The sequence below is a fragment of the Agelaius phoeniceus genome, chromosome 7 (genome assembly GCF_051311805.1).
Source record: "Agelaius phoeniceus isolate bAgePho1 chromosome 7, bAgePho1.hap1, whole genome shotgun sequence".
Classification (NCBI taxonomy): domain Eukaryota; kingdom Metazoa; phylum Chordata; class Aves; order Passeriformes; family Icteridae; genus Agelaius; species Agelaius phoeniceus.
In genome coordinates, this window is record NC_135271.1 from 32,854,958 (window position 1) to 32,880,296 (window position 25,339).

General features: G+C 37.1%; 1 protein-coding gene across 5 annotated transcripts in view; it reads left to right on the forward strand.

Annotated features, from left to right (window-relative positions):
* COBLL1 (cordon-bleu WH2 repeat protein like 1) overlaps window positions 1-25,339 on the forward strand; it is a 74,310-nt gene that overhangs the window by 31,753 nt on the left and 17,218 nt on the right. For 4 of the 5 annotated variants that reach the window (XM_077181484.1, XM_077181482.1, XM_077181483.1 and 1 more), the window contains exons 2-8: window positions 8,375-8,554; window positions 12,957-13,158; window positions 14,037-14,265; window positions 15,924-15,962; window positions 16,854-16,948; window positions 17,073-17,315; window positions 24,279-24,423. In XM_077181484.1, coding sequence (XP_077037599.1) covers window positions 8,375-8,554; window positions 12,957-13,158; window positions 14,037-14,265; window positions 15,924-15,962; window positions 16,854-16,948; window positions 17,073-17,315; window positions 24,279-24,423 — 1,133 coding nt within the window. Of the gene's footprint in view, window positions 1-1,744; window positions 1,862-8,374; window positions 8,555-12,956; window positions 13,159-14,036; window positions 14,266-15,923; window positions 15,963-16,853; window positions 16,949-17,072; window positions 17,316-24,278; window positions 24,424-25,339 lie in introns of those variants that run through there. The other variant, XM_077181486.1, reaches the window with a different exon arrangement.

A 25,339-nucleotide genomic window follows, 5' to 3' on the forward strand; every position in this document is an offset into this window, starting at 1 on the left:
TACAAATCTCTAGATGTACTCTGAAGGCTGTTTGGTCAGGTGGTGGGATTATAAATAGGTAGGCTTACTGATGTCAGCAGCAGCGGAAGGGAGCAACAGTGAGCTTGCCATGCACACACACACACCCTCCCTTCTACCTCCATATGCTATTGAAGGAAACTCACCTGATATTAATGGGGAAGAACCACCTATGCTATCTTGGAGGTAAGCAGAAAAGTAGTGTAATCAATTTTAGCTGAGCAGAATGGCTTCGAAGTAATATTTGTGTTGTGTTGTCCTAACACCTGCTGTGAGGCAAAAATATTTACCAATAGTTATAAATCTTCAGTACACGGAATTCAGATGTAGGGCAGTACATAAATTGCCAGAACTTAAATATAGGCCTGTACAAAGGAAGAAGAATTAATGTCTGTTGTAATTTTTCAGACAAAGTACATAATAATTCTACAAAAGGTTTTTAAAATCCCGTCTCTGGCTAAGAGATGAGGGTGTGTAAAGATGTTTTTATTCATGTGGACAGACTGCTGAAATTTTAGTGGTAAATTTCTGGGTACATAAGCTGTTGCCTATTTTATTTTAAAATGATATTTGGTGCTTAGAAACTCAAGTGAGGTTTTTGAAATTATTTTAAGTGAGAAATGCTGTTATTTCATGCAGACTGTAAGGCTTTTCTGATTTCTTTGATTTGCATCAGATTTTGAGATTTTGATCTAAAATTTAGTTGCTTGTAATACCTTGTAAGAGTTGATTCTTTTAGTGTTTATTATGGTAAAGTCCTTGCTGTGTATTCTGTGTGTTCCTTGTAAGTTGTATACTGATTTTATTTGTCATGGAAAGCATTAAAATATTTTGTAGTACCTAAATTGACTAAATTCCTAAATAGCTGCACAATGCCAAGATGGACTTTGCTTACAGCAACAAAGAAAGAATTTAAGAAGCAGTGCTCAGTTGAACTTCTTGTAGGAGTCAGTATGCTGCTGGCACTGTGTCATCTGTTAGCATGTTAAAAACTCAGCAGTGAAGTATATTGGCTGTACACTGGCTGTGGTAGAGAAAGTTGGAAAGGATGCAGGGGTGAATATAGAAGTGAATTATAGTAGTTAGAGCAAAGCATTCATTAGGAAAGTTTCTTAACATTCCCCAGAGCACACTGATGATGATTATAATCATTATTATATAAATAAGAATTTTTTCCTCATTTATATTTAATGCTGAAGGCCTGTACATTTTTACAGAAAGTGTGGAGGCTTTCTAATGAAGTGGTTATCCAAAATAGCTTTGGTGGTGGCATCATGCAGGGAGCCAGGTTTCTTCAAAGAAATATCTTCTTCAAAGAAATACCTTCTTTCTTCCTTGCCTCTTGCCTGTTGCAAGAATCCAGTGAGGAGTGGATGCAGAGGATTTTGAGTGTGCAGATATAAGCAGAGAAAGGGGATAATGACAGCTCTTGTGTGTAGATGGGGATGAGTTTGGAGACAAAATAGGAGCATTCATTTGGGGCCCTGAGCTGCCAACCAATGAGGGAGGTAAAGTTAAAATAGGACAAAGGGGAGGGAGCTCCTGCTGTCAATGGCTGCAGAGGTGGCTGTGAAAACTGCTGGTCGGGTTTATGCTGTGCAGGGAGCTGGGATGGGACTTGTGGCTCTGCTTTGTACCACCCATTGCCCCTCACAGAGTGCCTGAGATGAGGTTGGGGCTCCAGCAGCAGCACTGGCATTTGGGGAAGTAGTAAATGTAGTAAATGTGACCCTGTTCCTGAAGGTAAAGGGTTTTTCCACTTTGCTTTCTGAGGAAGATGCAGGCAGGAGAGTGAATGTTGAGGAGGCAGCTGTAAAGGATGAGCAGGAAAATCTGGTGGCAGGTGGGTGCTCAAAGCATTTCTTAGTTTTGCAAGCGATGTTGGCCCAAGAGGCTCAGTTTCTGTTTGGGGAACTGTAGCTATAGTCTTCATATATTAATATCAAATTTTCTGGATACTCACTGCCAAGATGCTTCTCTTGAAATCTAGTGAAGAAAATGCTTGGTTTAGTACAATTTCTCAGCCAAAACTTAACTATTTTTTCTCCTTCTTTTCTGTAATGAGCAAGGGTGCCTTATTTGCTGACAGACCTGGTTGTCAGTGTAGGAACTCTCTATATGTTCACCATGTGTCTCATAGCATCTGTGTATAAGTGCATACACACAGAGATATTTCTATTCATCTTGCTCAGGATAGGAAACTTTTCCTGTGTCCCATTCTCTTCCAATATTTAACATCATCTCTGTTCTTCAGTTTAATAAATTCTCCTAATTTTGGGTTATGTGAATGTACAAAAGATTTTAAGTGTTACCAAACTCCAGGTGGATAAAGGATATAACTGCTAAGAGAAAGTTTTTGGTGAATAAAGAACTTTCTAAAAGGGAGAAAGCTTGGTCTATTCAAAGCATTTGCAGGAAAAATGAAAATAAATTGCAGTGCTTTCTAAAGTTGCATTGCTATGCTTTCTCAATTATTCTTCCTGTATCTGAGTTTTCAGCTGTGAAGTGCTACTGTTGTAGTTGAACCCAGCCTTCTACAGCAGGTAAAAGGAGAGGGGTTGGGTTTTGTCTTCCCTGTTAGTGTAGAGCTTCTTAGCTGCTGTCCTGCAGCACTTCATCTGGTACCCACCTCATCTACACCCACATACCTGTATCTGAGGCATGTATGTCTGTGAGTGAAAAAGGAAGGGTCTGTATTAGCCTCTTTCCTGGCTGCTGTGAAACTGAGCAGCTCTGCTTTTCTGTTCCTTACCTTTCCCAGCCTCTAAATCTATCCAGTCCCTGCCTCCGGTGTTACTTCAAAAACATTATTTTGAACAGGAGAAAAAAGCAACAGCAGCAAAGCTCAGATAATTGACAATTCTTGCTTCTATTGATGTTCAGAAAAGCAGCTGGAAAAGCCACAAGCAGAGCTAGGTGCTTCATCTGCAGGCTTTGAAAAGACAGTGGCATTTTACCTGCTTTCATGACTGGGGGTAACGACCAGAAGGACAGATTCAGGTTTTGTTTCGTTTGAAAGCCCTTAATTGAACTTTCTTACTAGTCATGGAAGAAAAACAGCTGTTTGAGCAACCTTTTTAGCAGTTCTTGATAAAGATTTGAGGGTTTATTTTTAGTGGAGGTAGCATACATTTTCTTGAGTTTTAAGTATTTGTTAGATTTATTAGTGTATCAAAGGTTAAGCTCCCCCTTTCAGATCAAGCTGCTCTTTGTTTTCTTTTCCTGTTTATTCAGCCAGTTATATATTATTCAATTACTGTTACAGATTTACTGTTTTCTCTTTCTTGCTCTCCTTCTTTTCAGTCAGTCTGTTTTCATAACTGTAAATATAATAAAGGCTAACTGAGCCATACAAGGTTTTAATAGTTTTGAATGCCATTCAGATTTTTTGTTCTTTCTTTTGGCAGCAAATCTAGGTTACTTTTTTGCATTTTTTACTATGAGAAAAGGTTGCAAAAATAGATATAAGTATCTGCTTTCTGTGGAGGTGTGTAACACATGGAAATGCCAGGTTTGTACTTGTATTTTGTGTTGCCCTATTTACTTCAGGAGTCTTAAGTTCTCAACCTCTTTAGAAGTAATGTCATTGGAACTAATTTTCCACTTCATTTTTTACCCGGGAGTAAAAGAAGTCCTTCTCTTGGCACAACAGAATGTGTTGTAACAAAACTTTTGGATCAGAACACATTTCTATATTCCCTCAATAATAATAATAAACTTTATGCTAATTTAGAGGAGAAGGTATTTTTTCTTTTTTTTTTTTCTTTTATCCTCTCTTGCCTGCTAGGATTCTGAGCTTTTGGCTCTCTTCCTAAGACCAAAGTGATTCTTATGCCTAGAGGGGAGCTGACTGTGTTTTGTTGGATGGTACAAGACAACACTGTCAGCAGCTTTCTGTTCTCAGGAGTTGGGTCTTTCATAAGTTTTAAATGAGCTTGAATAGATCATTGTAATATTAGTTGTGATTCAGCTTTGAAGGGCAATGAATTAATATTTTTTTCTAGAAAAGTTTAAATTTCTTGTTTAATTAATTAAATTATATGTTTATACCAGAGTTAGTGCCCCTTTAATGCTAAAAGGGGCACAATTAACAACATGCCCATAATACAATTTGTGTTGTCTCAGAATTGCCTCTTTTTCCTTGTAATGGTAGAAAACATTTAATGAATTATGGCTCAAATACAGTCACTTCTGTTTTCAAGACTGTCACTGCCATGGGGACAGATAATCAGAGGGGGCAAGTGTCTGTTCCAAATTGTCTGGAGGGAACTGAAGGATTCATTTGCTGCTTTCTTGCTTTTAGTGTGAACCAGACATCCAGAGATTCCATTAAGCTTTCACCTTACTGTCATGGTTACCATCCCAGTCCTGTGATTTATGTCTCTCTAGGATAAGACTGAAAAAAAAAATCTTCAGAGCAATGAGGCTAGCTAGGGGGTAAATCCACACATCCCATTGACTTGGGAAACTTTCTTTCACATCTTTGAAAACATCCTGATTCCAGGGATGCCTCCTCTTCTCAGTCCACTTTATTTATTGAAAGAGAGTAAAAATGCATTTCACTTTTTTTGCTTTCTTTATATCAGAATAAAGGTATGAGTAAGAGAGCATCTGCAGATGTTTTGTTAGATGTTTGCTAGAACCTCACTGAGTGAATCTGTAGAGGGTAATGTTCAAAGATCACTTAATTAGTAATATTAGTATTATCATCACCCATAGCATTACCACTGCCATGTCAGTATGCTGATGAATTATTGTGTTGGCAGAGCTATATACCCAGTGCCTTATTTTATGCTGTATTATTTTTCTCTATTATTTTTAAAATACCAGTATTATTTATAATACCTGTATCCTTTCAATCGAGGGAATTAGTATAGAGATATGCCCTGTAAAATAACCTGTTACCACAAAAGATTTACAAACTGTTAATGTTTGTTCTGCTGCTTGGATATTGAAATTAAAGTTTGTTTCTGAACTTGGGGGTTTTTTTGGTACCTATTGAGCCACCTGCTAGACTCAATATTTGTACAATATGACCTCATGTTCTTCCAGAAATAACTAAATGGATGAGTTGAGAATCTGAAAGATCATATTTCTCTCTGGAGCAGATACAGCAAATATTTTTCCTTTGTATCATCCTACATGTATCATAAGCCTGGCTTGAAGGGATGACCTAAGAATGGACATTGTTTGACTCTCATTGATCCATACTTTGATCTTAACATCTAACTGGTGCTTTTGTAGTAGAAATAAAGAGAAAGATTGTATCTCAAACAGTGATATTGATGTTGAGATGAAAGCCCAGTATCAAGGCTGGTAGTCATGTTATATAGATGCTCTGGGGCTGGCACAGCAAATATTTGGGCTGCTGAATGTTAAGGGAAAATATTAGAGTACTACCATACGTCTAACTTAAAATAAAAACTTTTTGAAGCACTTAGTGGCACCCCAAATTTTGTATAGAAATGTGTGTGTGTGTGTGGTAATAATTTAGTGAAGATGACTAGAATTTATTTTTGAAGAAGTATTTTTCATCTATACTTATGCCTGAAATATATATAGGAGTGACTTGCCTCGACAACTTCAATCATGTGCTGGACTATGAGGAGCAGATCAGATAGAAACACTGCAGTTGTCTCTAAACTTTTCCTAGCAGGTAGTGTTTGATCTTGAAGACTTGCAGTGGTGAAGTATTTGAATTGGTGGTATAGACTTGGAGTTAGTTTTGGTGTTGGGATAAAATGATGTGTGGAAGATGCCTTGGTGAGAAAATGACTTTCATTGGCTTCTTGAATTGCAGAGTCAGGAGAGGAGGGTTTGTCTGTAAAACCTACCTCTACAAGTGTATTTCCACCATCACCTGCATATTTAATCATGGTTACCTGAATTGTTCTTGCTGTCCAGCACCAGTTCTAGGGCTGGAAGTGCAGCCCAGCCTGACAGTCAGGCAGCTGCTCCCCTGATAAGGTAGAAAAACAAGCTGAAATAATGAAAAAGCAATGAGACCAATTGCAGATACTTTGGGCTGAGAAGGAGAGATGAGAGAAATGGTGAGAACTGAAGAAACAAAAGCATGGCATCTGGGAAGAGAAAATGAAAGCATTGGGATCCCTGTTGTTTAATAAGAGGTTGCCAAAAACTTGGCCTGACTTCTGAGAAAGTACACTTGGGATTTTTCCTCCTTTGTGTGGGGTGGGAGAGGTAAGCATAAGTAACTATAAAGCACATTCAGATTTCCTAGAAATGGGAGGAGTACATGGCTCTCCAGTGGGGCACGCGAGGCTTCAGCGGTGTTGTTAGACTGCCTGTGTGTGTGTGTGTTCTTTATAAATACATGGAACTTCAACTGTTGCACACGTTTTGAGAAGAGTATTTGGTCAGTTTTAGTTGGACACTGTATGAATAAACCACATTTATTGCTATGTGTCATTAAGTACTCTGGTGCTAAGAGAGTTCCAGTGATAAAATTGCATTTGTCTACTTAATAGAAAATTGAGTCCCCTAGCATCTGAAAAGAAAGCTTTCTGTGACACTTCTTCAAAGAGTAAACTCTGTGATAAATAACTTTTAACAGTTATTTGAAGTTAAAGATGTAAGAAACAGTAAAGAAGGGAGGACAAGCAGTACTAGATCACGTTGGGATTTTTGGTATTAATGTCATGGGGTAAGTTTTTATGTTTGTGGGATTTTATTTATTTCTAATAGTTGTATTGGTGCTCTGCTCTTGCTAAAAATTTATATTTGGCAGTTACATGAAAGCTAAAAATCTTGCAAAAAAAACCCCAAAGAAACTGAGGAGGAATGCAAAGGAGTTTGCTTTATACATTTTGCAATGTTTGTGTAATCATGAAACAACCCAGACAAGCTGCTGTAGAGACCAAAGTCAAATTTTCAGCTCATGTTGTACATCATGAATTGCATAGAGAGCACACCAAACTAATTTAAATCATTGAGAGAGGAGATACACATTTTGAATGTGGATCCCCATTCAATGGTTTTGGAGGCTGTGAGTACTCCCGATTAGCTCTGAGGGGCTGTGAATAGTTAATTATTCAGCACAGAGTTCTGAAGTTCAAAACTCTAAGCACTTTCAGCAACAGATCAGTCATGTGAAGCCTTGTTACAGTTGTTTTTTGCAATGCTGCTCTGGACCTTGTTTGCTCTTCATTGTGAGTGACTTTAAACTTTGTTTTCTCAAGAAAGGCATGTGTTTCTAGTTGTATGCTAGGTTCTTTTTGTTTTAATTCTGTAGAACAATTGTAGGGGTTAATTTATTTCCTTAGGTTTAAAGTAAACAAACTTTGGTACAGCTCCATCTAAATGATAAGCATATTTTTGGAGCCTTTGTGTATTTTGTTGAAATGTATTTTAACTTCCTGGTAATGTGGCTCCATTCAAGAACGTTTATAAGAAATTCAAAATTTGTCATGAGGTAATGTGTCTTGACTATGTCTTGGTCTTGTTTCTAATGGTTAAATTCTTAATTAATTGTATCTTTTCCTTCTGAATATATTGGTTAATTGTGGAGAGTTATTTAAATAAAGGGAAATATTGGACTAGATGTTTTAGGACATGAGAGTCCTGCATTCAGAATTTGCTGTAACATACCTATGTTAAGAGATATAGAGAATTTTATGCTGTTTTAGAACTTTTTTTAGTGAAATAAGTACAGCTTATTTAGTGATCAGTCCTTGTATTCAAATCTAAACTGTCTGGTCATTGACATGGGAAAGGGTATAGAGAAAATTAAAATAAATCACCATAGGTGAGGGGATTATGTGAAAGCATATTGTGAGTGAAATGTCAGGAAATATTAAAACACAGTAGAATTGGTTATACTGTTATTTTATTACTTAAATACTGTAGAACTGGTAGGATTTCGTTGAATAATTTTAATAACCAAAATAAACATTTGGGGAGGAATACTGTCACTATTTGCTCCAGTATCTATCCTGTATTAAGCACACTGGTAGTACAATTGCTTCATACTGCATAGTGCAATATTTCTGTTTATACTAATCCAGTAAATCTCTTTGGAGAATGTACAAATAGGGTCTTTGCATAACCCAAGGGAGGAAAAAGCAGCCAAATAATTTATTCTTTCATGGTACATTAAAGAATTCTTTTTGGCTTGATGTTTATTGGGTGCTTTTTTTTTTTGTGAGGGATACCTTAGCCTGTTTTGTCTTCTGTCACCACTGATAGTATATTCAAGATATCTTATCCCTTCATTGCACATATTACTTTAGAAAATAATGAAATATTGTTTGTTACTGTTTTGAGACTTGTTAGTTTGTCAGTTTGAAATCATATGTATAAATGCATACTTGATTTTTAACTTTTATCTGTTTTTCAGAAGAAAATCTAAGGCACCACCTCCTCCATCTGAAACAAAATCCATTGCTATTTCTCCATTTGATAACACAGAGCCAACCACCCTCATCATGGAACAGAAAGAGAATGTAATCGATAAAGATATTGAATTATCAGTGGTCCTGCCGGGAGATGTGATCAAGTACACTACAGTGAATGGGAGGTATGTTACACAGAATGATATTTGGGTTTAACATTATTTTTTGCTCAAGTTTACTCCAAGATTCATCCAAGTTATAATCATTTGGTAAAATGCATGATTGTTCATCCTATTTGGGTATGTGTTCAGCACTTGCTCTGCTACCTGTAGACTACTAGCAGTCATCAAAAAACATGTAATCACTCCAGAAAAAATCTGTAATGCTTCAAAAAGAATTTATAGCTACAGCTTTGGATTTCTTTTTACAATAATGTTTTCTTTAAGCTGGTTTTAGTTTAAAATGCATATTTCAGACTGTTAATTGGTAGGATAGATTGTGCATGTAACTCTTAGGTCACCTTCTGTTCAGAAAGACCTGCACATTTACTGGTGAGCTGAAATCATAAATCCTGGGACCTAAAATGTTGCTCTGCTAAGAAGAGTCCTGTGCAAGGCTGTGTATGTATCACAGCAATTTAGATGGCAGTTTGTTGCTATCCTAAGCTGAAATAAGACAACCTATTTGTATAATGTCCTTGTGTTAGTGTATAGCCCATGCCTGTCCTACAGAAACCAAGCAGGCTGACTTATTTCTTCATTCAAACCAGGTACTGTAAATGTGTGCTTATACCTTCTTCTTAATGAGGGATGAAATCTGGCTTGAGTCTGTTTGCACACTGTCGTTTGCTGGAGTTCATGAGGTTGTTGCTTAGACATCAAATATCAGCTTGTTCAGCCAGAGCTGTAGTGGGTCTTTTTACACCTCCCCCTGACTCTGTGATTTTAAGGATAACTTAAATGTGAGATTTTATTTCTCAGAAGAAATTTTCTGAAATAATGTGAGTACTTGATGCTTTATACTGTTTTTTTCAGCACATTTATAGCAAGGAATATTGCAGTCTGTAAATATGATGCCTTCCTCTGTTTTTAAACCTTCTTAGACATGAGACTCCATGTGTACACTGTCAGGAGCTTGTTCTTTTTGCTGCTTTTGTCCAGTGGTGAGTGATGTGTACCATGGGTCCTCTCATGCTTTGCTCAGAACAAAGTGCTAGAAAGGAATGTTGCACCTATTTTCACCTGGTCAGATTGCCTTGTGTATAATTACTCAGTATTCAAGACAGGCCTTACAGGCTTATCAGGAATTGCACTCATTTCCCAATCAGTTTTATTGTCCCACAGTTACAGGATTTTTCAATCAAGATACTCTATGTGATTGATTTCATAAGTTGCTATCTTGCAAATAAGAACCAGTACTAGCACTGCTAGGCTCATCTCAGAATGAGGGAGATGTGCAGGACCTGCAGTCCACCGTGAAGTATATTTCAAACTATCTCTTGTTCTAGCTTTGCTCTGGCTTTGGAGTTATTTATCATGATCAAATAGGCATAACCCCTCTAGAAATGATATAAACAGAATAATTGTTACTTTGCTTCTTTTGTCATTCATAATTGGAGGTGAGCAGCTCTGAAGGTCTTGAGGAGAGAACACCTTTTAAATATCATAGTAGAAAAAGCAAAATGGTGAGTTTTAACAGCTGTGTGCTCAAATTCCGTGGTCCACCAGAAGAAACTTTTCTTTATCAGATTAGGTGGGTTGGTTTGTTCCCTGCTTTGGCATAGTGGGTAGCAAGAGCTGTGTAGCCCAAAGCAAGGTGTTAGTGAAATAAAAATCCTGATTATGTAGAAGTTGGAATATGTAAATACATTTATGCTTTGAGATTTCCAGAAAACCTAGAGTAATTTGATGAATTTAAGTTGCAAATAAATATTTTACTGAGTTAGATAAAGGAGGACAAGCAGACTGTGTACTCTGAGGTAGCTGATGGCCTCTTCTTGGTGCTTTGCTAAACATTAATTATGGAAGCTGTTAAATGTACTGTGATATATGCATTCTTCCACCTTTAATCCTTGAAGGCTTTAGGGAAAAAGAGTTTTACAAGTTTTGGAGGACATGGTTACAAGAAAAGCTTGTTGGCTTTTTTTTTATTGCTGAAGGAATATCTTTCTAAAGCTGCTGGTGAAGATATCTTGCCTCCAGTGGAGTGGGGGGGACTTGAAAGTCCATCATCCTCCAGTCAAGCAGGTTGTCTCTGGAAGTACCTTTGGAGAGCAATTTTGCACTGAATCACTGTTCTCCTGTACTAATTTGCATGTATCTGTTGTTAGCAGCTGTTTCTCACTTATCATTCTCACTTACCGATCACTTACTGTGACTCTGGTTAACCTGAGGGTGTGCCCCTGTGGTGCGTTTCTGTAGGATGGCTTTCTGGGGTCCTTGCTTGTCAGTTCTTGCTCTGGTGGTCTTTGATATTCTTACTCCTCTCCAGTAACTGAACTGCAGCTTTTAAAGCCAGTCAGTGTACAAAAATTCACCAGCAAAAAGGTAACAGGTAACTTATTGGATACGCTGGCAAGCAGAAAGGTCACTACAGAAGCAGTGTCTGCAGCCTCCTCTGGCTCCCTCCTCCCTGGCCATGCCCTGCTCTGCCCCCAGCAAGATGGGGGAATGATGAGATTTGCATTTGCAGCCCTTTTCTTCTTACTGTGAGATGCATGTACTTGTTTTATTAGGGATTAGAAGTACAAGAAATAAAGTATTCCCTCCTTCTGTCTTGTAACTGAAGCAGGTTGTGCTATATACAGGAGATGCATTGAAATAAACTTTCTGGTTTAGCAATGTGAAAAGGGAGAAGCAGTTATTATTCTTCATTTTGCATGGTATTTCTCAGGCTGTTATATATCATCTAGATGAAAGCATGGGAGTATATTGCTTTCTCCTATACCTCTTCAGACCATCTGATAACTGCTTTTTCACACATTGGAGTATGGGTTTTTTATTTTATTGTTCCTCCTGCCTTTGTCTCCTGAGGCAAGTGCTCTCCTGCCACTTAAGCAGGTAGAAGTTTTCCTCTAGAAAGGAAATATCTGTCAGCTTTCAAACAGTTATCTTCTGGAAGTGCAACATATGCACCAGAGAGTCCAGCCCTGCTGTTAGAAATTGGAAGACAGTTTGCTTATGGGACATTTGTCCTTTAAGGTGAAGGGAAGTGGGAATGATATTCTGGGGTAAATCAAAGGTGAAAAAATCAGTGTTCACAGTAACTTCTAACACTGAATCATTCTTAATTATTTTTACAGAACTGTATCATATGAAAAGTCTGCTTTAACTTACTGTTTAATAAATATATTCATGATCTTTGTTATCTAGAATTCTACTTCATCTGATGGTTCTTTGTAGAAGCTATTTCCACATTTGGCTGTGCTACCAGAATACTTGCCTCTGTTATGAGATTACATCTAGAATTTAAGATTTCTGATAAAGCCATACCAGCCTAACCCTTTATTAATTTTCTCAGAGACATTCAGCATTTTTTCAACATACCATTTGATTGCTTCAGACTTTTATTTTCATAATATCCTTGTGAGACAGAGCAGGTGATGGATTTCCTTGTTCATAGTTGTAACTGAAAGATGCAGAGGGTGTCGCAATGAAATTGTCCTTACCCAAATAAAAAAAAAAAAATATTGAGGAATGATCTGATAGTGCTATAACCTAATTCAGTTCTATAACATGCAAAGTTAGGACATTCTCCTTACTTTTGGTCTATTTAAACATCTATAACATTTCTGTTTATAGTACAACTTTATTAAATGTATTTCAGCAGCAGCTGGAAATACTCAGCCCATCTTAATACCCTGTTCTGCATGTTCTTCATTAAGCACTGAGGGAACAAGGACATACAGGTACTGACTACATCTGACAAATTCTGTTGGCCATTCTCCTTTGTGGGAAGGACATCTTACATCACACAGATCTTCTGAATAAATGGCATTTACCTACTATATTGTTATTTGGCTTAGTTATTGCTGTTGGTATTAAGCACCTAGATAATTCTGGAATCCCTAATGCACAACCTGCTTAAAATGTGACTTTCTCAAACGTCATTTCTCCTGCATCTTCCAAGTGGCTAATGCACAGAGTTTCTGAAAATAAAGTCCCTTGTAACTCAAAATGGATATAAAAATGCCACGCTTTGCAAAAGAACTGTTCTTAATGAATAACAAACTATTTATCAGCACTGTTAGAAGTTCCCACTAAATGTCAAATGAGGTAACTAATCCACATGTTCCAGTTGACCTCAGGAAAAGCTTCACACAACAAGACATTCCCACTCTGTTCAAGTACTTGGCATACTTTTGTGCAAACTGGTTTTCATTTTCTTTTTAGTGGCTTTTCTGGGGGTTGGCTTTTTTTTTTAATTGTGTTTTTTAAAGTTGAAGATATTTAAAGTTGGTGTCTAGCAGTAATTATTTCGTCTTGGAAGGGAAAGGATGACTTGAATTACATGTTTGTTTAAGCAGCACATCTTGTTATAGCCTGCTTAATTGTCATCTGTTGTGACAGTTCCATTTGTCTTTTACAGGAAGCCCATGATGGACTTGCTGATCTTTCTCTGTGCACAGTATCATTTAAATCCATCAAGTTATACCATAGAGTTGGTATCAGCAGAAAATACCCAGATTAAATTCAAACCCAACACACCAGTGGGAATGCTTGAAGTAGACAAGGTGATTGTAAAGGCAAAACAAATGGACAAGAGGAAACGTGCTCCAGTTATACCAGAGGTGAGAACTAAAATTAAGCATATTGAGAAATTAGAATTACTGCTGTATTCAAGAATTGAGCTGGTAGCTCATCCTTTTGTTTCAGTGTTTCCCATTTTTCATCCTCTCACCTTGAAGCTCTGTGAAATGCTTTAGTCTGTTTTTGATAAGCTTCTCTTAGGTAGAATACATCTCAATTTGTTGCAGCAAATTTCTTTGCTGCTGAAAGAAGGAAATTATGCAATATTATTTGAAATCCCATGCTTCATTGGCCTCTTGAAAAATTCTGCATATGAAGTGTGGCTGAGGATGTCCTTGAACAAACTGAAAATCAACATCTTATACCATCTGTCATGCTGTGATATATGTACCCTTCTGATTGTATGTTCATTTCCTTCAATACATATTATTCTCTCTTGGCTTTTTTTTAATATACCCTGAAGAGGGCAGGAGATTTAAGAAGTACTTAACACAATTTCTGTGTGTTGCCTAAAATATTTTCCTTCCACCTTTGTTGTTGTGTAGAAGGATACTGACTTTTAATTTATCTAAAGCACTTACAGAGGGCCAGGAGGGCTCTTCTGCTGCCCTTCTGCTTTCCTCCTACACCCTTGTTCACGGGCACTCGCCTGTGGTGCATCGCCTGATTCTGCAGCTGCCCAGTGTAACCCTCCAGGCACATACCCTGCTGCTAGGGGAGAAAACTGCTAAATGTGTCCTGTTCTTGCATGGAAGGGAATAGAAAAATAGCTTTTAGTTTCTTATGTAAGGTTTCTGAACCCGCAGCACTGGTCAAGTTGGCTGTCAGTGGAATTCTGGTGATTATTGTGAGGCTGTTGTAAAAGTGCCATTTCTTTCAGATTTGGTGCTGGTATTTATTGGATTTTTCTTCTCTTTAGCAAACAGTAAGGGTAGTGATAAACTACAAGAAGACACAGAAAACAGTAGTAAGAGTTAGTCCACATTCACCACTTCAAGAACTCATATCAATTATCTGCAGCAAATGTGAGTTTGATCCTTCACATACTCTACTACTGAGGAGTTACCAGTCTCAAGAACCCCTTGATATGACAAAATCTCTTAATGACCTTGGACTAAGAGAACTGTATGCCATGGATGTCAGTCAAGGTAAGATAACTTTTGTAAATTGCTGTTATATAAAAGATAATTACTTAATAATTGTATACATGTTGTTGGGTTTTTTACTTATGAAAATATTTTCTAGAAATTTAGTATATATTTCAGTGGTTTTCCACTAAATTGAAACTGACTCATGTGTACCTGGACTTTTGTTTTCAGAAGTTCTGTATAAAAGTTTTATTTTCTAACCAAGTGTTCACTACCAGCAGAGTTAGCTGAGTACAAATCCTCACTTAAATGTAAAGTCTTCTTTTCCTTTCCTCACACCTTCCCCAAAAACTCCCAACAACATCCTTCTTCCCTTAGCTCCTACACGACATCATGATGACCTGAAAAGAACAAATGTTAGAGAAAGTTCATTTTCTTTTAAATAATTAAAAATCTTGAAAGCATTAGAGTATTCAGATGGTCTTTATGTCTATTTCTAAGTGCTGCTTGCTAATTTTATAGATTGTGAAGGAATAATAACTGTCTTTTCAATTGTGGTCCAGCAGGGAAACAATGTACTAACTTTCCAATATTCGGATATTCCTAGGCCAGAATTTAACTTCATCTGAACAGGTGACAGGTTTACTATACTGTAATTAAAAATTTTGTGCAGTGTGGTTTGTTCCATTTCAGACATTTCTCACAGGAAATTTTACCTCAATGTGGAAAGCAATAATATTGATTGACTCACTTCTGGTATTGACCACTGTTTTATTTGCTTGATTTTATTTCTGCTTAAAACTTGTGGGGCTTGTTGGGGTTTTGTTTGTCTTTGCCCCTCTTTCTACCTAAATATGGTAGTTTACTGTTTGGTGGTTACAGTTTCAGGAGTTTTCTCAGTTTACTTGCTAAAGGTCAGAATGACAAATTTGGACAGTATTTCATTTTTCCATAGAGAAAACAAAAATTAAATATCTTTCTCTTCCACACTGGAAACCAACATATTTTTATTTGCCAAAATGTGTTACTTTGACTGTGTGTGCTCCCAAGTGCATGATTTGTTTTTTGTCTGGTTATTTACTGCTTTCATCTACAGACTGGAAAAGCTGCTTTTTGCATGATATGATGTGTGTTTTACTTGAAGCAGGAGCCAAAAATCCTTAGGTGGGCATACGAGGGCATAGTTGCTTTCCACACAGCAGTGCCCTGATAGGAAATCTAGATGTTCTTCAGTTCTCTTAATATGAAGTAGTTCAGCATTTCAATTTTGCAGGCCGGTTCAAAGCTCTGAATTTTCCATTATTTTCATGGGAGTAAATGGTGAGGTGTATATTTTACTTAATAGAATTTAAGTTGAAATTTTATTACTATTATATTTTAATTTTATATTCCTCTTTGTTTTCCAAGTTTGGACTGCCTAACCATCCAAATCAGAGCAAACTATTCTATATACTGATTTTTCTCTTTGCTTCAGAAATATAAGTGAAGCCTCCCTGCTTATGTACACAGTTGCAGTCTGTATTGCATGTCTTCAGGCTGAAGTTCTAGAATGATTTAAATATTAGCCAGTAAAGATGAACATCCTTTTACTTCTGCAAAGTACCCAGTTAATTTTTCACCAATGTTGAAGATCCAGCTTGGCTTTCTGTGTTTGTATCTTGTTACTACAGCCTTGATTCAGATTCACATTTTCTGTCTTTCTTTTTGTCTTTCTGCAGCCACATCACCAGTTGATTTAAATTTACCATCTTTTCAAGGTATGATTTATTGAAATAGGCAGTGAAACTTAGCACTTATGGGATATTAGCACCTGCTCCTATTACATCTGCTTAACTGTGACATGAGTAATATCTCTGTCCTATCTTAAATGCATATTGCAAATGATAGTGCAGAATTGGATATACACAGCTATATAGAAAGTATTTTTGTATAGTTTTTACCCTAGATCAATTTATTCAATTTAGGGTCGTGTTTATGTTGATACTTTTACCAGACTTGCTGATTTCTGTTGCTCATTACATGTGCATTCAATGAGATTTCTTTCAGAAAGTTCATTCTAGTAAAATTAAAAAAAGTCATTCATGAGATTTACAAATCCTTTGTGTGAATAAATCAATTTAAGGAGGATAAATTTTGCAAGATAACCAGAATAGATTTCACTGTTGTTACTATAACTGCCACGCAATTATAGTAACTGCAACTCAAACACTGAATGAGTGTTTGGGTGATCTTTCTCCATAGTTACACCATGTGCAGGCCGGGGCCTGGTTTGTCCCACATCACACTTTGCCACTTTGCCATAAATTTAAGCCAGTAGGAATGGAGAGCTGAAAAGTCTGATGTGCTTTTCCCCTTTTACTACCTTTGTGTACGAACCATAGCATATGACAAGTGGGGTGGGCTGGATCATGTGCCAGTATTAAGAGCAGCTGAAACTCATCTGCCCTGAGTTCTGAGAAGGAGAGGAAGAATATGAATGCTAGGCAAACTGTTCATTTTGCCACATCTAGAAAAATTATTAATATAGGTGATTTATGATGTGTTTGGTGTATCATTGCAGGATGTTTATGACATGATGAAATAGTAAGAATGTAGCAGAAATAATCTCTGCATGAAATAATGTCTAAAACTATTGTTTTCTATTTTAGGGTCCTACCAATCTGAAAACATAGATGTTCTGAAGGAGAAAGAAAACAAAGGATTTTTCAGCTTTTTTCAACGAAACAAGAAGAAAAGAGAACAAGTAGGGTGTAACTTTGCATAAGGAAAACTTCTAGAAACATATTCAGATTGAGCAATCAATACTGTTGATTATTTTCCAGAAAATATATGCAACTTGGGTTTCTTTTTATTTCTCACACCTCAAGGCTGCCAGTGCCCCAGCAACTCCACTGATGAGCAAGCCAAGGCCAGCATTCATCACGAGGTCCAACACTGTCAGCAAGCAGTACGACTCCAGCACTCTGCCGGCGGAAATGCCCAAGAAGCGCAGAGCTCCCCTGCCCCCCATGCCCAGCTCTCAGAGCGCTCCCCAGGAACTCGCACGGGCCCAGGGCACACCTGCTGCACCTGAAATTGTGAAATCCAACAGCTTTGATAGGAATGAACAGGTCAGTTACGTTTGCTTCACTTCTCTTTAAAAGTACAGACATAATAACCCTGATAACCCTGTTGTTAATATATGATGATGCTTGAAATAAATGAAAAATAAAAATGAAATTATTGCTTTAAAAAATTTTAGCTAGAAAATAGCTATAGAAATTGAATTATGCATTCCTTTTAAACTTTATAGCCAAAAATAGCTGCTGTATTTTGAAAAGGCAACACTGACTTCTTGTATAAATTGGTCTTGTAAGCAACTTTTTGTTATTTTGGATGAATACTTTCTATATTTAAATATGAGAAGGTGGTCTCACTTTATTATAACTAGTAATTTGGGTTAATTAATCCTGTTAATTTTTAATATTTTAGTTACATGAGATAATGAATAATTTGTTCTTTACACTATATTGTTGAAAAAAATGGACATGGGGAGCAGTCTAAATATTGTTCCCAGCAAGTTAAAGATTTTTATTTTAAAAATTGGGCAGTATTTTGTTTAAGCAACCAGACATGGGCTACATATTTGAGTAACCTATATATATATACACCATGACATGCAGAAATTGTGCCTATAGAATTTGTGAGAATTGATGCATTAACTGCCATCCTGGTATTGCACATATTGTCAATTGTGAATTCCAATAAAAGATCAAGGTTAAAATTTTTGTTATCTATATTTTTAAATTTAATTTCCTGCTTTGCTTTGAAGGCAAAGTATCTAAAGGTGGTCTTTGGATATGAGGTTATTGACATGCTAGAAAAACTAAATGCAGAACTAAATGAAATCCAAGTCTGAGAGATTAATTTTGGGTTAGACTTGGTGACAAGAAATTTCAGACTGTGACTACCTTTATACAATGATTTAGTCTTTCACTGATGCACAGAACCACAAGAGAGCACTGTTTAACAGAAGTTCTGCTTTTGTGTATTGTGTCCTGCTGAAAAGCTTTATCATTTGAAGAAGATAAAGGTTTCTTTCTGAATTTTAGCAAAAGGAACCTTTGGGGAGAATAAGAAAATCATGATTTTTTTTTTTTTTTTACTCCACCATGTTTCTCTTTTAATTGAGTTCAATTTGTTAAAAAATAACTTGTTAATGTTAACATGCTTTAAATGATTAATATCCTATTATGTCTAAAAGTAATGTATGACTGCTTGGCTGTCACTCAACTGCTTAGATTTATTATTTTGTGCTGACATTTCTTAGTGATCTAAAGTGATCTGACTGATGTTGAATACTTACAAAGAGAGGACATCCAGATCAAGTTATATTTTTGTGCATGTTTTCTATTCTGTACTACTTTGTGCAACTCACTTGAAACTTGGAGGCCTTTGGCATGCTTTTTTTAAGGTGACTTCTTGCTCATTTGGATTTGATTGCACAGTGATTTATCAGAAGATGTAGCACTTGGGACTTAAATGTGGACAAATATTTGCTCCTTCCTTTGAATTTTATTAAATCAAGTAAAATATTTTTTTTTGTGGTATCTACCTCCCTATCATCTAATGAATGAATTTGGCTTATTGCTCAACTTGATCAAGGAACTCCTGATAAGGAACCCGTGGGAGGCTTCCTTGGAGAATAAACTTTCTGCTTGGAAGAGTACTGAGACGTTTTCAGAGACAGCCTTCCTGCAGTACAAGAGTAGTCCATTCTCCTAAGTGGGAATAGGAATAGACATAAAAACAAACACTTAAATGTTTTTACACAGTCTTATTTAAATTTGCTACTGAAAGAACTCAAGTTTAAAAATAAAAGGGGGCAGATCAATTCCCAGAAAGAAATACATAGATACTTCTTGGACTTGCAGAGGTTCTCTTAGGAATGCAAAAGCAAGCCTGGTGCTAGAGTGGCAGAAAATGTCATGAGCAAGAAATTAGTAAGTTAGTGGCAAGCAGAAATCCGAGGATAAAGGATGAAGTTGTCTACCTTTTATTTTAGCAAGGTGTTCATCACAGTCTACCTCAAATTTTTTTCTTGAAAAAGTGAGATACAAACCAGATAGATGAAACACAAGATAGGACAAAAAGTGGCTGCAGTTCAAACAGTAGGGGTAATGGCTTCAAGTCAGACTGGTTGTAATGTGGAGTTCCCAAGAAGTTGGTAGTATAGCGCCAATAGTTTTAAATGTCTTTATAAGCAACCTACATCATGGAACTGAATCCACCTTCAACAAACTTGAAGTTGGCACCAAAATGGGCAGAGAGGCAGGTACTGCAGCCACCACTCAGGGAGGCAGTGACAGGATGAACTGTCTGCCTCGGTTTGAGAGAAATGTGTCAAAGTAGTAACATCAGACAACAGTGAAATGAGCCAACTTTAAGGGAACAGAGTTCTCACTGTTGTCTTTCTTCAAATTCTCAACATATTGTAGTCCAGTTTCTCACAGTATGAAAGAGGGTTTTAATGTTTACCTCCTACAGCTTCTCCAGTAATTTTCCGTAATAGAAACTGCTTTCTCTTTGTGTGAGCAGTTAATATTCTGATATGAGGTTTGGAACTTTTTCTGTCTCCATTTCAAGGTGATTAGAATTAGTTTTTAGGGACATGGTACTATTTTTAGGGGAGAAAATAGTACAGTGGATGACAGAGTACCTTTTACAAGTTATTACATAGCATGATTTGCTTATTTTTCCTGCATGAGATTTGGAAGATGCCTAGTAAGCTTAAATGGTTAATGTTTGTCCAGCAAATTTCTATTTCAATCAAGTGGGAATTGAGCATGTTAGTCTTTAATATTGAAATTTCTCATTTATTTGTCAGTTCTAGTTCTGGGCAAGATGACTTTTGTCAGAAGTATGTTTAGAACTAGCAAGTTTAAATACACTTGCAAGTAAAGAGGACTCTCAAGGGTTTTTGCAAAAAAGTGTTGTTGTATAATTTAGTGTGTGTATCTTCACAGTTTTCATAATACTGGTTGCAATTTTCTAGTAATAACACTTCTTTAAAAGAAAAGTATTTGCTTATGCCCAAAATGCCACAGCTGATTTTCTTCCTACTGCTTTATTTATAAAAGCTAGACTGATACACTGGCATTTTATCCCATTAATGTTTCTCTCCTTACCCTGTTTACACTTGTTAGCAGCATGTGTAAAGTATGCTTGGGTAGGAACAAGTGAAAAATTGTAATTAAAACTTTTATAGTTTAAAATAATGGATAGAACTTCTCAACTCTAGAAATGCAAATTGCTGTTACTTACACAACCCTAGCTCCTAAAGAAATCTAAATCTCCAGGCTACCTCTTAAAAAAGAAAAGGAAGAAGATGGGTGAAGGGTGGGAAGCAGCTAAACCATAAAGTACTTCTGAAAAGTTTTTTTTTAGCCATTGTCACAAGACAGCTTAGTTAGGATTTCTGTGAGGGGTGAGTTCCATGCTGAAGAAATTATGCCAGAGGCTTGCCTGCACTTTATGGTCAGCTCTTTAAAGGAGAAGTTGGACAATGATGCATTGAGCACTATGGACAGCAGGGAAGTTTTGGGTAGAGCCAGGGTAGAGAGTGCTCAGGACTATCTGAAGTTTGCATGAAGATAATCTGATATTATTCTGAAATGTTTCAGAATTGGTGATGAATGTTGAATGCATCCACTTTTCAGTATATCAGATGCATAACTTTACTCCTTTATTGTATTTGCTTCTTTACCAGCAAGATAAATCCTAGGAGAAAATAGTCATATTGGTTGTTTGGACAGAATATCACCAGCTGAGTTTCTTCAAATATATTCTGTATGTCTTTTCTTTCCAATGCATCAGAGGTATATTACGTCCTTTGTAGTACTTAGGATAAGTTTAAGTGTTTTGGGGAGCTTAAGCCATGTAATAGAAATTGAGTGCATGAGTTACTGTAGGAGCAAATACATATTTTTTGCTGTTACTCCTTGGACATATGCCTGCATATACAAAGGGAAGAAAGAAATATTGGAAATATGAGTAGCAATGTGCCTTGCTATCCCTATATGATACACTCAGCTAAATTTCTCTGTTAAACATAGATGTGTATGGAGCAAAAGAGGTAGGATGTGGTGATATGAAAATTTCTCTCTAGTGATCCTTGGTATGAGGTAGGCTTTCCAGCACACTGAAATGCCCCACTACCACTGTATTCATTCCCAAATGCTTTTTGGTTTTTTGCTTCCATTGCAGCTTCAAAATTACTGTGCCTTGATTACCTTGATTTGCATTTTTTGAAATGAAAAGCAGGGCAAGGCACTATGTCTGCCACTGCTTGTGGAGGCTGGAACTTGGGAAGCACTGGCATCCACTAATGTTTGCTTGGGGTGGGATTTGGTGTCAAATTTGAGATTAAAAAGTTTTCATATCCACCCTTGCTTGTTGCAGGATGAAGAGGGTGCTTGGTGTTAAAAGTAGAACTCCTGCATGTGTTATAGAAGTTACAACAGAGTTCACTGGTGTTTCTGCATAAACACAGTTAATTACTTTAGTGATCCTAACAAGAATTCTAATTTAAATGTAACTGATAAAGCACTGGTTATCATAGGCAGTTGGTATGACACATGAACACCCAGATGTATATTCCAAAGCTTTGTCAGATATGTCTTAATAACATAATTTTAATTTTTTTCCATCTGTTTAAAGTACTATTTTCACATTACTGCCTTTGTTAGGATTTGAAAGCTCTTAATATTCATATGTTGAATAATTCCTGAGAAAATCTGTTCAACACTTGAACCTTAACTGGAACATTTAGTACTTACTTGAAATCTCTCTTTGCAAATTGTTTGTTTCTTTGGATGCAAAGGGCAGTAGAAAGGCTTATAAAAATCTTCTAGTAGCATTTGTGCTCTTATGCTGAGAACATTTCCCGTCCCCACACACACACACACACACACTTGTTGTGTGCAGAGGGAACTCTGGTGACATCTGCTCAGCGAGCGAGCGTGCGCAGAGCTCGGAGCCACCCGAGTCGCTGAGGGAGCCGCATGCAGCACAGGAGGTGCAGACCTTGGAACAGGGAAATGTGACTTTGTGCAGAGCTGAGGGGCTGCAGCCTCAGCACAGCTGCCAGAGAGCAGACAAACACAACTGCCCAACTGTAAGGAGGAAATGCTTCAGCAAGAAAAAAACCTCATTTGGGGAAATAATATTGTATTTGATATCCCCTCCTGAATAAATTCAAGGGCTGAATACTATTAATTATTTTTACTTTTTAAGAACTATTTTGGAACTGTGAATAAGAAATGATAAAAGTGTAAAGTGTTTTTTGTTGTGTGACATTTTAATCTAGAAATTTACTTGTTTAAAAACTACTCAAGCATGCAAGTATTTTTAATTAGGAGTGCTGTGTTCCTATCGTTTGGTGCTCTTAAAAGAACATTTCACCTTGTGTTCACCTTTATGCTTTCTCCCTTAAACCCTGACTCTTGCTTTGCTGTAAAAGGTTTGAGTGCTTGCTCTGGTGTTAGAGTGGTGGATAGAATTATTTGTACATTTTTGGGACAGTGGTGTTCCTTATAGTGCAGTATCTGTGGCTCTGTTGTACCTGATATCAGGGTGGGACAAAGCAGATGACTGACGGTGCCCGGGGTGGCTCAGAAGATAGTTTTTCATTCAAAGCCCTGCTCATCCATTCAGGTATTGTACTGCAGTCTCATGGGACCTGCCAAACACTCCCTGACAGACGACAGCTTGTGACAGTATCTGTTTTGTTGTAGTTATTTTCTTTGTAGATTTGATTGTATATACAACCAAATGCTGCAGCTTTTAATATCCCACTTGCTGTGGAATCTTTGTATATTTGTTCAGTGGTAGCTTTCTAAATCATAAGCATCTTTTTCCATGGAAATTGACACGGTCAACAATTCTATTGTCTGGTGTTTTTGAAAGGATTGTCAGTGAAACAAGAGTATGTGGGTGTCTTTATGCCTTCTCTGTTCCTTGATACTGTGCTTTGTGAAGCAGGCCGGTTAATTGAAGCACAGAGAAGTTCTCTGGGGATGACCTCCCCACCCAACTGTGTGGATCCTAGACAGAAATGAATGTCACTTCAGGATTTTATTTTATTGAGTAGACGAGTGATAGGAATCAGAATTACTACAGAAACAGGCAGCTGTGTCCAGTTCCAAAATGCATTCCTTTATTGCTGGGATCCTGAACACTGTCTATCTAATAGATGTGGATATTATCATTTTCTTCAGCATAAGGCAAACTGTAGTTAGGAATGGCGGGCAAATTTACAACCACTGTCTTTCTGAGACAATGTGTTTCTAAAAACAGCTTAAAATGTAATTGGACTGCTATATCATAAAAATATGAGGTCTTCAGCCGGTATCCTTTGTCCATTTTTAAATTGTTTTGATTATTTGTGAATTAAGATTTTTTTACTTTTGCTACAATAATGAGGGCATTACTATGCTGTAACATCAGATGGTACTATAACTTTTTTTTGCAACTTACTAAATTTAACTTTCTTAAATATTCTAAGACAGTTGTACTTGATAAGTTTTGAAATCAGGCATTTTAAAAATTTTTATGAAAGTTCAGGTATTTCAAGGAGGGAAAGAAATTAATACTAATTATGTATACAGGCTAATTAGGACTGCTGTTGAAAGAATGGAGAAGGAAACACTGTGTTATGTCATTGTGGTAGGATGTAGTTGAAACTTCTTTCCACAATGATTTTAGCTACTTTTAGAAAAGATTTATTTTGTGTTTGTAGAATAGCCTTTGGGCATAAAAAAATTCAAAATCTCTTTTAGACTCTATGTAACAACTGATTTTCTTCTATTGCTCTATGTTGCACATCTGTGAATATATTCAATTACTCGAGAAAATATTTTTCTTTTTAAAAACAACTCCTTGGACGAATTAAGATGAAAAACACAATACATTTGGTAATATGTTCTCTCTTTCTGAAATGAATGTTAGAAATACTTTTGGAGAATAATCACTGGAGCTGTTTCACTGTTTTCCACTGATTGCTAATAATCTCCCTGCCCCGTGTCCCTTGGCAGGCCCCCGTGGGGTTGGTGCGGAAAGGTTCCCTGCCGCTCAGCGACTCCGCTGCCGTGAGCTCCTCGCTGCGCAGGACCAAGCGCAAGGCACCCTCGCCGCCCTCCAGAGCACCAGAAGATCAAAGGGAAAGCAGTAATGAGCCTGGTAATCTTTTTATGCTGTTTAATTGGAAGGCAACAGAAAGTATAGCTGGCTAAACATTAAGGTAATGCCACCTTATGAGATCAGAACCTCAAGTGAGCAACCACAAAAGTGCAGATGCAAAGGATGCGTTTATTGATGTTACCTCACCAGCCGGGGCAGCCTGGAAGCAGCGCCTAGGCAGAGGTGTCCAGATGGGAGCCCAAGTGGGAACATCAGCACCACAGAGCTCAGCCCGTGCCAGATGGCTGCCAAACCTGCTCCCTTCCTCTGTGTCAGGGATTCACACAGGTGTATTTGCCACAGTGCTTTGATCTTACCCACAGCAGGGCAGGAGTCTCCAGCATGCCTCATAAGATGCCTTGTAAGTCTAATCACAGGCCCTATGTTATCTGAACACAGGTGTTCCACTTGTCAAACACACAAGATTAAAATGCAATTAATATCATATATGTGGGGTTTTGCACCCCTACTGCAAGTCACTTGAGTGTGTTTACAATGCTCCTCATCAATCTTCTCTTATTTTCCCACAAGTGTGAGAAAGAGAGGTATTTAGAGCATGCAGATCAGAAAAAAAACCCAGACAATACCAAATTAATTATATTTAGGTTAAGTATAGAATTGTGCTTATGTTACTCAGATGGACTGCTTGGGGTGGGGAGAAAAGATTAGCTACTCTGGATCAGAGAGAATATAATAGCAAATGAACTGACTAGAAGAATCTTAGAGGAAGTCCACTTGTTTTTTTGTAATTCTTCCATTTGATCAGAAATTCAGTTTTCTGGTTCAAAAATACCTAAGGGTTGAGATTAAAATATCTGGAAAATGTGTCAACAAGAACTAATTGTTTCAGGGGAGTTTATTGAAGAAGTCACTAGTATGTATGACCATAATCTAACATTGTATCTAGAACTTTTTT